Genomic DNA, 14,457 nt, shown 5'->3' on the forward strand with positions numbered 1-14,457 from the left:
TTCAGATACTTTATTAAGACATGGAGAATTAACATTTCCTTAATTCCTTGCAAAACTATTCTAATTAAATAATTCTAACACTGTTTACTATCAGAAGAGACACAATTAATCAAATAAAACACATCTAACACCTTCTCTACACGGCATGGTTTTCTTTTCTAGACAAATGTCTTACTATGTCTTCCATGCTATTTACAGAAGCACAATTTAGTGACAACACCATGTGAGTAAATATGGAAAACTATCAGAAATCTCTATATGCATTTCTTTTACATATGTTTTGTTACCAAAAGACAAGAGTTTCAAAAATGGTAACTACTTGAATGTAAGTTTGATGCACATTTCTACTTACATCTTCAGCTTTTGAACCTTGATCCTGCAAAGATTTTTGTAGTTCTTCAACCTGGGACTGCACTTCTAGAAGTCTCTGATTTACCAATCTAGGAAAGAGACAGTATTTTGTTTTTCAGGAAAAAAACAAACAACTGCAAAAGGAAACCTGAGATTTTTAGTGTCCAGTGTTTTCAGGTCATCTACACAAGAGATGCTATACTGCATTTCATTCATGGAAAATTTACAACAGTAAAAAAAAGTTAGAGCATACAGCAGTCCCAGAGATTATAGCCTGTAGTCATCCAGAGCATTCTGATACTCTTCCAAGACAAGATAAATGTATGTATAAAGAAATCATTTCTATACACACAAAACGAGTTTCTAACAGTCAGTTTTACTGTGTGAGAGCTGCTAGCTTACTGCTTTTACACAGTCACAGAATCCTATAAACCTGTAGGATGGAAGGGATCTCTAGAGACTGTCTAAATCCAACCCCATCCTTAAAGCCAGTGCACTTAGAGCAGATTGCTAGGAACCATGTCGAGTCCAGCTTTGGACACCTTTAAGAATCTCTTTGGGCCTCTCTTCTATAGCTCAGACCCATGCTCCGTATTGTGTCTGTTGCATCTTGTCAATCTCTGAGAAGACTCCAGCCCTGTCTTCTTGACATCTTCCCATCAGGTAGATGTAGATCACAGCATTACCTCCTCTATGACACCTTTTCTTTGGCCTGAACAAACACAGTTCTAAGTCTTATCCCAAATATCACATGCTCCAACGTCCCTCACCTTAGCACTATTCTGCTGCACTCCTGTACATCCATGTCTTTCTTGTACTGAGGAATCCAAAATTGTATGCTATGTTCAGATGTGATTTCATAAGTACTCATGAGAGGTGAATGGCTTTTTTCCCAGGCTGACTGCCTGCACCCTCGTGAGGACAGCCCGGGTCACAGTCAGCTGCAAGGTCCTCAGCTGACACATCCTCCTTTGCTGCCCACTGGAACCCCACAGCTTTTGCAGCAGAGCTGCTCCTCAACCCACTGGTCCCAGCCGCCATTGCCAGGCTCCGCCCAGCCAAAGACACAGCTCCCATCAGCTCATTTCTCTGGACTGCTGAGTTCCTCTGAATAACAGCTCTCCATGTCCGCATATCAGTCACTCCCCCCAGTCTGGTACCATGCTCAAACTTGCTGAGAGTACAGTCCCTAACATCAGTCAAGTTGTTAATAAAGGTGATGAACAGCATCGGTCCTGGTATTCATGCCTGAAGAACGGGTTGCCAGTTGCATTTTGTAGCACTGATGATAACACTTTAGGCCCAGCTGCCCAACCAATTTTCCACTCGCTTTACTGTCCACTTATTCAGTCTATATCTAACAATTCTGAACATGAGGATACTATGGGAGACCATGCCAAAGGCTCTTCTAAAGGTAAGTATCATGCATCCACTGTTTCACCTTTCTTCACATAGGCAGTCATCTCATTTTCAAGAAAATTGGATTACTTAGGTAAGATTTGCCCTGAATAAATTCATGATTGCCTTTCCCAACTACTTTCTTGTCCCTCACGTGGCTGGAAACACATTCCAGATGGACTTGCTTTTTGAAATTCCTAGAAAATGAGCTGTGTGTGACCAGTATCTGTAGTTCTCTGGACTCTCTTTCTTGCCCTTCTTGAAGATAAGTGCAGTATTTACCTTTTCCCAAGCTTCAGGAACCTTCTCCAATTAAAGGGAAGATTGGGGAAGATTAAACAGAGAGCAGATTCAAAGATTAGATAGAAAGCAGCCTCATAACAGTATCAGCCAGCTACCTTAGCATGCTCAGATATGCGCTGTCTGGTCCCATGTATGTCTGTATGCTGATTGGCTTAATCTAGCAGGGTCAGTTGGAGCAGGTTGCCCAGGAACACATCCTGTTGGGTTTTAAATAGCTTCAAAGACAGAGACAACCTCTCTGGGCAACCTATTACAGTGTTCAGCAACCCTCCCAGTAGAAAAAAAAGCATGTTTTTACGTAGAGGTGAAATTTAATATGTTTTAATTTCTGTCTACTGCCTCTTGCCCTGTTACTGGGCATCACTGAGAAGACTCTAGCTCCCTCACTCTCCTTATATGAAAGATGCTGCAGTCCTGTGATTACATCCTTGGGGCATTTCACTGGACTGACTCCAGTAATTCCATGTCTTTCTTGTACGGGGGAGGCCAGTATGGGACACAGTACAGTCAAAAGCATATGGCATTGTTAGAAAGTCAACTGAAATGAAGGACAAAACTTCTTACCTGTTTTCTGTCTCCAATTCATTCTTCCTTAAGTTTGCATCATCAAGAAGGCTCTGCAACAAGGCGATCTTTTCATTGTCAGAACCTTCTTGGTTCAACTTTAACATCTTGTTCTCATGCTGAAGGCGAATGAGTTTCTCCCTAAAAACATAAAATACAATTTTGTCGAAAAAAGTATGCCAATCTCTATAAAGTAGAAAACAGTTTGCCCCAGGAGGTGTAAATATAACGTAAAGATCATCTTCACCTATATAAGGGAGACAGCTGAAACAACAATCATGTCTTCAAACCCCCTGATTAAACAAACATGATTAAAGGAGGTATAATTGTAGAAAGCACAACACAAGGAAGTTGCCTGAGTGCCCCTATTACATCTCAGAGTACAGGTGGACAGATTTATAGGTAGAATGTGGAGAACGTAAAGCTTGCTGCCAAGTGTTAAGGGAGGCTGTATTCTCAGCTGTCACTGAACTACTGCCTGAACCTGAGCGAGTCACTTCTACCCTATTGGTATGTTTTCAGAGAATCATAGAATCATTTAGGCTGGAAAAGACCCTCAAGATCATCGAGTCTAACCATTAACCTAACAATACCAAGTCCACCGCTAAACAATGTCCCTACGCATCATGGTCTACAGGTGTCTTAAATACCTCCAAGGATGGTGCAGCAGATGCACCTGCCCTGACAAAGACCTAACAAAGACCTGACAAAAACCCACCAAAACTTCCCTCTTACAGCTCTTGTATGTAACAAAGACCTGACAAAAGCCCATGAAAACTTCCCATCACAACTTTTGTCACAGCCACCTGGTGGTGGCCTGCACATGTGCACTTCAGTCACATTTCGTTGAAAGGTGAGGAAGTTGTGGCTCTCAACCAATAAGAGGTGGCATGACCATATATGACCACATATCAGATTCAATCAGGATATAAATGGAGCCTGCTAGAGGGCAAACTTTAAGTTGTCCTCCTCCTAAGCAGCAGGTCTGCAGTCAGAGACTCTCCCTGTTGATTGGGACGTCACCCATCTTGTGTACAGGTTGAGAGCAGTCATGTTATAGGTTCCCAAAGAGAAAGAAATCAAGCAAGGGAAGAAGGAGACCTGCATGGCTGAGCAGGGACCTTCTGAAAAAACTCAGGTGGAAGAAGGGAGTTTACAATAGGTGGAAGAAGGGGCTGACTGCTTGGGAAGAATATAAGAATGCTGTCAGGGTATGCAGGGAGGAAACAAGGAAAGCCAAGGCAGCCTTGGCATTGAACCTGGCAAGGCATGTCACGGCCAATAGGAAGGGTTTCTTTAAGTATATAGGAGACAAAAGGAAAACTAGGGAAAATGGGGGCCCGCTGTTGAATGAGACAGGTGCCGTGGTGACAGATGATGCAGAGAAGGCGGAGTTGCTAAATGCCTTCTTTGCTTCTGTCTTCACTGTTCGGGCCAGTTCTCGGGAGACCCAGACTTTGCAGGTAACAGAGAAAGTCTGGAGGAAGCAAGACTTTCCCTTGGTTGATGAGGAGCAAGTTAGAGATCAGTTAGATAAACTGGATATACACAAATCCATGGGGCCTGATGGGATGCACCCCTCCCTGTTCCTCACAGTCAAATGGTCTTGGTCTGTATGGAGCAGCTCTGGCTGTAATAAAAAGCCCAGGTTGCCAGTGCTCGCCATGCATATACTCAAGTTGTTTACAGTAGATCCCAAAAGACCACGGGCATTAAGAACACCTATATAATAGCACACACATCTGTCTTACTCTTACAGAGGTGAGAATAAGGTCTTGAAATAAGTTTACTGTAAAATCTCAGTTGTTTTTGACAGCAGCTGCTACATCTTTAATGCCACTTTAATTTCAGTAGTTGGCTCTGAGCAGAAAACCAAGCATTTTAAAAGCTTTTTGCTATAACCGCTTCCCATCTATCTTCTATGATCAGCACACAGAACTCCTCTTACCAGATTTTTCACCACTACAGAAGCCATACAAGCAGACACACTACAAACATCTTATTACAGCTAATAACCAACTATACCAACATATCATACAGCTACCCTGTAGGGACATCAGACAGATGGTTCTGAAGTCCATAAATTTATTTATAAGCTGCTTAATCTTCAATAAAGTGTTTCATACCAACAGGAGACAATACCTTGAAAGCAATCCTTTTTCATTTAAGCCACTCTGAGGAAACAGAGCCCCAACATGAGAACCACACATTTCTGAAAGCAGCAAAGCAAAATAAACTTCTTTTGCTAAGAAGACAAAGGGGTTATGAACAACGGATATTTGCATGAAAAGAGATACAGTCCTCAGAAAAACATCAGCTAAGAAAAAGTTATAAGGCATAATGAGAAGGAAGCCATCTAAGCATCCTAACCCTAATTCTAAACATGAACTAAACTTCCAACCAAGAAGTCTCTGACTGGGAAAAGTTACTGAAGCATTGTTAAACACAAACAAACACTTAGTTAAGCATAAGCTCTGGCAAAATCACAACAAAGATTGCAGCATCACTGATTAAGCGTCACACAACTAAAAATAATTGTTAACAGAACATGCATGAACAAATGGTACAGATGAAAAGAAAACATTATCAGAAGTTTCTTCTGAAGTTACGATCATTTATATTAAAAAATCATCACGTTACCCTGAATGATATCTGAAAGATTACTGCCAAGTCCTAAGTCAACCATGCTCACAGAATACCTGCTAGTTTCCAGAAGTCTGCTTATATTACCACTGCCTCCCTATTTACATACAAGGTAACCACTTTAAGCAACAGCATCTCTGTAACCTCCACAAGCCACACTGTAGTCTTCAAGAATGAGACAGGAACCATTCTCAGATTGTCTTATTTCATTACTGCAAGAAAAGCTCTCCTCAACCTTATCAGCAACTTAGTTCCTGCAGTTCATGTACAAGGAGCCTAGCTACTGCCTTTGTAAACATAAGAAAGTTGCTGCAGTGCAATGTAATGTTCTGAAATGAGATTCAAAGATGACATCTCATGAATTTTCCTAAAACATTTCTGTTTACACTGCTAGCAGACTTTTAGTTGAATGCTGTATTTTATTTGGAACAGCGACTGACCTGAAACGCAACACCAACAATAACAATCATCATACTGACAGCCAGGTTCTTCTGCACTTGCCTTATAACACTTACCAATACCCTTGGACTGGTACCGATAGTTTTCTGAGGTTTAATACTCACCAAAATAAGATGATTTATTATTTTCAGTGTGTAACCTCAGAGACTTAATCGATCACAAAAGTTATGACTACTCCCACAGACACCAGTGTAATTTTCAATTAAAGTATCCAGAATTAAAACAATAACCTTTGAAGAAGTATCAAACTCTCCTCCTGGAGCTCCTCTCCAGGACCTCATCTTGCTGGGGTGCCTCTCCAAAGTGCCTGTACACTAATGCCCACAGCATGTGGAATGACCGCAATGAGTTACGAGCTCTGAGCGCAGTTGCAGGACCACAGTCTCCTTGGGCTCACCAAGACATGGTGGCATGGCTCCTGTTACTCGAGTGTTGCAACGGAGGGACATAGGCTCTTTAGAAAGGAGAGGAAGGGGGCCTTGCCCTTTATGTGAGAGAGAAGCTGGAGTACATGAAACTCCGCCTGGGGATGGCAGAACAACCAATGGAGAGCTTATGCATTGGGATTAAAGAGAGGGCAGGCAAAGGTGATATTGTAGGGGGCGTCTACTACAGGCCACCTGATCACGAAGAACAAACAGATCAGGCCCTCTACAGACAAATAGAAGCTGCCTCACAGTTGCAGGCCCTTGTCCTCATGGGGGACTTCAACCACCCCATTATCTCCTGGAGGAACAATACAGCATGACAGCAATCCAAGAGGTTCCTGGATTGCACTGATGATAACTTCCTCCTCCAAGTGACAGAGGAGCCCACAAAGAGAGGTGCTTTGCTGGACTTCATACTCAACAACAAGGAGGAGCTCATTCGGGATGTGAAGGTCAAAGGCAGCCTTAGCTGCAGTGACCTTGAGATGGTGGAGTTCAGGATCCTCAGGACAGGGAGGAAGATGAAAAACAAGATCACAACCCTGGACTTCAGAAGAGCAGACTGTGGCCTCTGCTTGAAGGGTCACGTGGGATATGGCCCTGGGTAGAGGGGCTCCAAGAAAGCTTCTTAATATTCAAGGATCATCCCCTCCAAGCTCAAGAGTGCTCCATCCCAATGAATATGAAGTCAGGCAAAAATGCCAGGAAGCCTACATGGATGAACAAGATGCTCCTGGCCAAACTCAAACACAAAGAGGAAGCATACAGAGGTTACCCTTCTAGGGTAACCATGGAGGAATACAGAAACATTGTCCAAGCATCCCAGGACAAAGTAAGGAAAACTAACGCCCAAATGGAATTGAATGAGGTAAGAAACAAAGGCAACAGGAAGGGCTTCTAGAATTACACAGGCAACAAAAAGATGACTAGGGAAAATGTGAGCCCATTGCTTAAGAGCCAGGGGACCTGGTTACACGAGCCACAGAAGAGGCTGAAGTACCCAATGTGTCCTTTGCCTCAGTCTTCACTCGCAAGACTGACTTTCAGGAATTCCAGGCCCCAGAGACCAGGGGGAAAGTCTGGAGCACGGAAGACATTCCCCTCGTAGAAGAGGATTAGATTAGAGAATACTTACATGAACTGGACATACGTAAGTCCATAGGCTGCGATGGAATGCACCCGTAAGTGCTGCGGGAGCTGGCAGATAACATTGCAAGGCTGCTCTCAATAATCTTTGATGAATCACAGCAACTGGGAGAGGTGCCTGAGGCCTGGAGTAAAGCAAATGTCCATCCTATCTTAAAGAAGCGTAAGAAGGAGTACCCGGGGAACTACAGGCTGGTCAGCTCACCTCGACCCCTGAAAAGGTGAGACACCCTTTCCAACCACATTAAAGACAAGAAAATCATCAAGAGTAGTCAGCGTGGCTTCACGGAGTCATTAGCATTCATGCTGATGACACAAAACTGGGAGGGGTGGCTGACACGCCAGAAGGCTGTGCCGCCTTACAGCGTGACCTGGACAGGCTGGAGAGTTGGGCAGAGAGGAACCTAATGAAATTCAACAAGGGCAAGCGTAGGGTACTGCATCTGGGGAGGAATAACCCCATGCATCAGTACAGGTTGGGGGCTGACCTCCTGGAGAGCAGCCCTGTGGAAAGGGACCTGGGAGTCCTGGTGGACAACAGGATGACCATGAGTGAGCAATGTGCCCTGGCGGCCAAGAAGGCGAATGACATCCTGGGGTGCATCAAGAAAGGTGAGGCCGCATCTGGAGTACTGTGTCCAGTTCTGGGCTCCCCGGTTCAAGAAAGACAGGGATCTGCTGCAGAGGGTTCAGCAAAGGGCTACAAAGATGATTAGGGGATTAGAACATCTCTCACATGAGGAAAGGCTGAGGGACTTGGGTCTCTTTAGTCTAGAGAAAAGACGATTGAGGGGGGATCTTATTAATACTTACAAATGCTTAAAGGGAGGGTGCCAGGGGGATGGGAACAGTCTTTTTTCAGTGGTGCCCAGTGATAGGACGAGGGATAATGGGCACAAACTTGAACATAGGAAGTTCCATCTTAACATGAGGAGGACCTTCTTTACTTTGAGGGTAGTGGAGCACTGGAACAGGCTGCCCAGAGAGGTTGTGGAGTCTCCCACTCTGGAGACATTCAAACCCGCCTGGACGCCGTCCTGTGCAACCTGTTGTAGGTGACCCTGCTCTGGCCGGGCGGTTGAACTAGATGATCTCCAGAGGTCCCTTCCAACCCTCACCATTCTGTGATTCTGTGATAGGTAAGTGATGGTGCACATTTTCGAATCATTTCTTGAGTCAGTCATGTAGTATTAATTCCTTGTACATTCTGAACCTTTGGTTTACTGATGTTGTTGGAGTGTTAATTTTGATAATACCTCATTGCCAGTTGCTTCTATGCTAAACAGTTTTTGGTTAGAATAAAGTTTCTTTTGAGTTTACCAACTGTCTAAATTTGATTTTGTGAGCCTCTGTGACAGATGGTGACTCAACCACTTTTCCAGGCAGCCTGTTCCAGTGCTTGATAACCCTTTTGGTGAGGAATTTTTTCCCAATATCAAATCTATACCTCCCCTAGTGCAACTTGAGGCCATTTCTTCTTGTACTATCACTTTTTACTTGGGAAAAGAGACCAACACCCACCTCGCTACAACCTCCTTTCACGTAGTGGTAGAGAGTGATAAGGTCTCCCCTCAGCCTCCTTTTCTGCAGGCTAAACAACCCCAGTTCTCTCAGCTGCTCCTCATAAGACTTGTTCTCCAGATCCCTCACCAGCTTCACTGCTCTTTTGCTCTTCTCTGAACACACTCCAGCACCTCAATGTCTTTCTTGTAGAGACAGGCCTGAAACTGAACACAGTATTCGAGGTGCGGCCTCACTGGTGCCAAGTACAGGGGGATGATTGCTTCCCTAGTCCTGCTGCCCACACTATTTCTGATACAAGCCAGGATGCTATTGGCCTTCCTGGCCACCTGGGCACACTGCTGGCTCTCACTCAGCTGGCTGTCGGCCAACACCCCCAGGTCCTCTTCCGCTGGGCAGCTTTCCAGCCACTCTTCCCCAAGCTTATGGAGTTGCATGGGGTTGTTGGGACAAAAGTGCAGGATCTGGCATTTAGCCTTTTTGAATCTCATACAATTGGCCTTGGCTCATTGACCCAGCTTGTCCTGATCCCCCTTGTAAAGCTTTTTGACCCTCAAGCAGATCAAGACTTCCACCCAACTTTACATCACCTGCAAACTTCCTGAGGGTACACTCAATTCCTTCGTCCAGATCATTGATAAAAATATTAAACAGAACTGCCCCAATATTGAGCCCTGGGGAACAGCACTTGTGACCAGCTGCCAATTGGATTTAACTCTGTTCACCACCACTCTTTGGGTCCAGCCATCCAGACAAGATTTTTACCCAGCGAAGAGTACATGCGTCTAAGCCACAACCAGCCAGTTTCTCCAGGAAAATGCTGTGGAAAATGGTGTCAAAGGCTTTACTGAAGTCCAGGTAAACAACATCCACAGCCTTTCCTTCATTCACTAAGCAGGTCATCTTGTCATAGAAGGAGATCAAGTTAGTTAAGCAGGACCTGCCTTTCATAAACCTATGCTGACTGGGCCTGATCATCTTGTTGTCCTGCACGTGCCATGTGACAGCATTCAAGATGATTTGCTCCACAACATTGACCCAGCACCGAGGCCATATTGACAGGCCTCTAGTTCCCCAGATCCTCCTTCCCTCCCTTCTCGTAGATGGGTGTCACATTTGCTAACCTCCAGTCAACTGAGATCTCTTTGATTAACCAGGACTGCTGATAAATGAAAACCTCATGAAGTTCAACAAGGCCAAGTGCAAGGTCCTGCACCTTGGTCAGCGCAATCCCAAGAACAAATACAGGCTGGGCAGAAAACGGATTGAGAGCAACCCTGAGAAGAACCTGGGGGTGTTGGTTGATGAGAAGCTCAACATGAGCTGGCAATGTGTGCTTGTGGCCCAGAAAGCCAACCACATCCTGGGCTGCATCAAAAGAAGCATGCCCACCAGGTCGAGGGAGGTGATTCTGCCGCTCTACTCTGCTCTGGTGAGACCCCACCAAGAGTCCTGCATCAGGCTCTGGGGCCACCAACATAAGAAGGATGTGAACCTGTTGGAGCAAGTCCAGAGAAGGGCCACAAAGGTGATCAGAGGGCTGAAACACTTCTTCTATGAAGAAAGGCTGAGAGAGTTGGGATTGTTCAGCCTAAGGAACAGAAGGTTCTGGGGAGACCTTATAGCAGCTTTTCAGTAGCTAAAGGGGACCTACAGGAAAGATGGGGAGGGACTCTTGAGCAGCAAGTGTCGTGACAGGCTCAGGGGGTAACAGTTTTAAACTGGAACATCCATTGCAGCTCTCCAGTTGTGTGAGCCACCCCGCCGTGTTTCTGTGATTGCAACTATATCATAGTTTTCCAGCTCCACAGTGGCTTTCAGCTCCTCCTGTTTGTTGCCCATGCTGCATGCATTGGTGTAGATGCACTTCATCTGGGCTATTGATCCTGCCATCTTTTGGGGGGAGAAGCCCTAGTCCCTGTGTGACTGTTCTCAGGTGTTTCTGTGGTTTCTAATGCATCAACAACTCTTATGTCTTTGCTGCTGTGTGCATCTCCATCCCCCACCTCCACTGAGATGGTGAAGGTGCTGCACATATTAGCACAGCGACATTTAAAATGTGCTCATTGTGGAGCAGACTGAAGGACTTTGCTAGCACACCGTCCCTCGAACATTGGCATGCCACTCCCAGGCTTATTTCTAGTAAACCTGGTTTTATCCTTTCCCCCCTTCAAATCTAGTTTAATGCTCTTTCAATGAGCCCTGCTAACTCCTCATATCATTTAACTTGTTGATTTCCTCAGGTGTAACTGACAGGCCACAGACTGAACCTGCATCACAAAACTCTTCCATTTGGTCTGCAGGTCTTCTTTATGAAACGGAGAAAGGTGCTTGAGCACAGACCCATGCTCTGATCCCACAGGGGGAATAGGAGAGCAGTAGTAGCTACTCCTACGGTTGGGCTGCCTTGCGCAGTCTTTTCCCTTCATCAGCAAAATAAGCAGCCCAGACCTCCAGATTTGGAAGTTCCAGTCCTACAGCAGCTACTGCTACTGTTCACCTCTATCATGTAGGCATGGAGGCCAAGTTTAGCAGCTGCAAGCAGTCTGCACCCATGAATTCTGGATTTTATACAAGCACACATCTTCACGAGCCAAAGATGAAAAGCCAGTGAAACCACAGGCTATGCTTGAAGATTTATTGCATTTAGGGTCCTGTCCTCTATCATGCAACCATGTGGAAGGATTATGCAGTAATCCTTCACTATCACTGCCTCAAAATGTTTTTCTTCTCTTTATTTCTGAACAAAACTAAAAACAATTGTTCTTCTAGTAGGGTACAGCAGCACAGCTGGAAGAAAAACAAATATTTTCTATTATTAGCTTTCTAGAAAGACATTTTACTACTGAATTATATGTTTTGACCATATTGAGCTTTCCAAATGTTAAAATATTGTATCAGTATTGGTAGAGATAAAGAAAAGATATAAGAGCTAACAGATTCTGAGATGTGACTGTCTTAAAAACTTCTAGTATACTGGCAAAGCTGAACACGGCCTGCAACATCTTAAGATATAATGATTTTCAGCTCTGCCAGTGCTGTTCTTCCTTTTAATAAACTGTAACCATTTGCCATGATACAAAATGGATTTTTTTTATAATTATATATAAAATAATATATAATATATATTAATATAGATATTATAATGTAATCTACTCTTCCTTTAACAATTTTAGTCACTTTTTCCTTGTACAACACCACGTTTTTGTTACAAATATTCTCTGTTAATGCCCATATAAGCTGCAGTTATATGAACTCTCCATAGGAAAAGAAGAGACACGATGTGAGGATAAAGGGTTTTTTTGTTTTCCCTTTTTTTCCACAAACTCGAGAGGTCAACTGAATTTTGTCTGAAGTACAACAGCTCCTGTTGTGCAGAAATCCAAAAGGAGACAAAAACCCCCCAAACATTAATTGTAGAAACTTTCTGACACTGAAAACTAACTAATCATCCATGGGTATATTGTAAAGGTTAGTAAAACAAAGCACACATTAGCTTACTTTATTTCAGGAGTAACAATTTCTGCTGCTAAACTGTCTGAAGGCTCTTGTCTTCCCAGAGGCATCAATCCTGGGTTAGGAAAAGTAAGAAATTTAGCAAGCAGATCATTAACTTTTCTCTTTAAAAGATCAGAAGTAAATAGTGTTCTAGAAGTTTACAGTTTTAGATTAATGCTAGACAATGGAACATGACACAAAGTCAGGCTACCAGCAAGACAGACAAGCACACTTTCATTAGGAGAATAATCATTATTTCTGTCTTCATCCATTTGAATGAAGTGATTTTGTGGTGTATTTTCTGCTCATTAGCTTATCTAAGAACTACAAAGCTGTGCAACATTACACATACAAATAAATTGCAACACATGAAACATCACATACACATGAGAAATACATGAGTATCTCTCTAAAGAAAATTATGTAACTACACAGAAATCTGAAATACATTACAAAAATATCACACCAGGGAGGAGACTAAAATTCCTGATTGGCTGAAATAGCATTTGTTTTCAAATGCTTACAAAGTTATGAATAGTCGGAGCAGCTTTTCACTGTTGATCTTAGAGAAGCTTAAATTTATTCTGTGATAAACATTCAATACTCTTCAGAGAAGTCCTGTAAACTTTAGAAAAGACGCATTTAATCTCCTTATTTGTCCTTTACCTGTAGTGGTGAGTTGACCCTCCTGAGCTTGTACACATCTGAGCTCTTCAATAGTTTCTTTCAAAGAATCCCTTTCTGTTCTTAATCTCTGAATAATTGGAAAGAGAATGAATATCAGTCTTGGCACTACAAATCCATCTTTAACAATACACAAGTCACAAAAGGCACAGCGTTCAACACTTTAAAAAGAATTTAATGCAACTCTAGAGATTATTTTCAAATTAAGGCATCTCACTCTATTTCGTAACAGAATAAATATAAATATTATATATACGATATGAACAGTGGTTTTTCTGAGAAGGGTTGCTGCTCTGTATTGCACTTAGGGGGGTAAAATTATCAGGGTATAAGCTTACAAAATCAAGAGATTAGTGACACAAAGTTCTCGTACCAGGTAGTAAAGAGCATTCACTGGGGCCATCCACTCAGCCATCCTCCTTTTCCCCCCTCATCGGGGCTGATTCCAAGGGAGAGGGAAGTAGACTTTTCCCTCACCAAGAAACCATCCAGGAGTGAAATAAAAAGCAGTTGAGTACACAGTCAACATAACAAACAAACTGCATTAACTTCACTTTGTTTGCCTTTCAACAGTGAAAGTGTGAGCAGCATTTCCATATGCCCTTCATCCTGTGTGTCAACTGGTCTTGCCATTCATCAGCATCTAAGCTATGGAAGAAAACTAGTTGTTGAGGCTCAGTCCAAAGAGAACTGAAGAACAGGACTGGACCACCTTGGGATCCAGACAGATGGGCTCTTCAGTAGTATCAGGCAAATACTCTCCCAATTTGGCACAAGCCTCTTTTGGCAAAAAATGAAAATCTACAGGTAGCATCAAGTTGGTTTCCAGAAGGCTGTCAAGATTAAAAAATGAAAGGAGAAAATGGCAACTATGTAAAGATTCAAGTTGTAGTTTGCTCCAAAACCAGACATGTCCAGTGTTACTAAAAGTTTCAGGACAGACCTCGGCTCTGTCTAGGTATGGAATTGTGTTAGCTGACAGCTCCTTGCATTTCATCCTATTAACAGTTTGATTCAGATATATTTTATATTTCAGCCCAAATGGATCCAGAACATGGAATCACTTTGGCAAAGAACATTTTAGTGAAGTGTGACAGAGGCTTCTGCTGTATTTCTGAATCCTGCAGGGTGAACTCTGGTGCAACTGTCAGAACAATCTGAATAAAGTGTATATTCTGTTAGCACTGAAAGTCATTTCAAAAACACCACAGGTGAAAAAACTTTTTTACCATAAATACTATAGAAGAACAGCCACCCAGAGGAGCGCTCAAACTCAGATGCTGAAAGCAAGGATTGTGCAGCCTGCTACCATCAGTCAGAAAACACTAAGCTGATTAAACAAATGCCAGACTATTTTAATGAATAGAAGAAGCTCTAGGGCTTCATTTATACACTGCAGACAAAGTCAACTCATCAAATTATCTTAGTACTTATCAAAAAACACACCACAGAGGTAAAATTC

General features: G+C 43.1%; 1 protein-coding gene across 1 annotated transcript in view; it reads right to left on the reverse strand.

The window, feature by feature from the left end:
• HOOK3 (hook microtubule-tethering protein 3) overlaps positions 1-14,457 on the reverse strand; it is an 82,226-nt gene that overhangs the window by 13,170 nt on the left and 54,599 nt on the right. Inside the window, exons 12-15 of the mRNA XM_009883296.1 lie at positions 12,978-13,065; positions 12,315-12,384; positions 2,617-2,757; positions 353-440 (exon numbers count right to left, since the gene is read on the reverse strand). Of these exons, the coding sequence (XP_009881598.1) occupies positions 353-440; positions 2,617-2,757; positions 12,315-12,384; positions 12,978-13,065 (387 nt within the window). The remainder of the gene's footprint in view (positions 1-352; positions 441-2,616; positions 2,758-12,314; positions 12,385-12,977; positions 13,066-14,457) is intronic.

This window comes from Charadrius vociferus, unplaced genomic scaffold, assembly GCF_000708025.1.
Source record: "Charadrius vociferus isolate BGI_N301 unplaced genomic scaffold, ASM70802v2 scaffold343, whole genome shotgun sequence".
NCBI classification, from domain to species: domain Eukaryota; kingdom Metazoa; phylum Chordata; class Aves; order Charadriiformes; family Charadriidae; genus Charadrius; species Charadrius vociferus.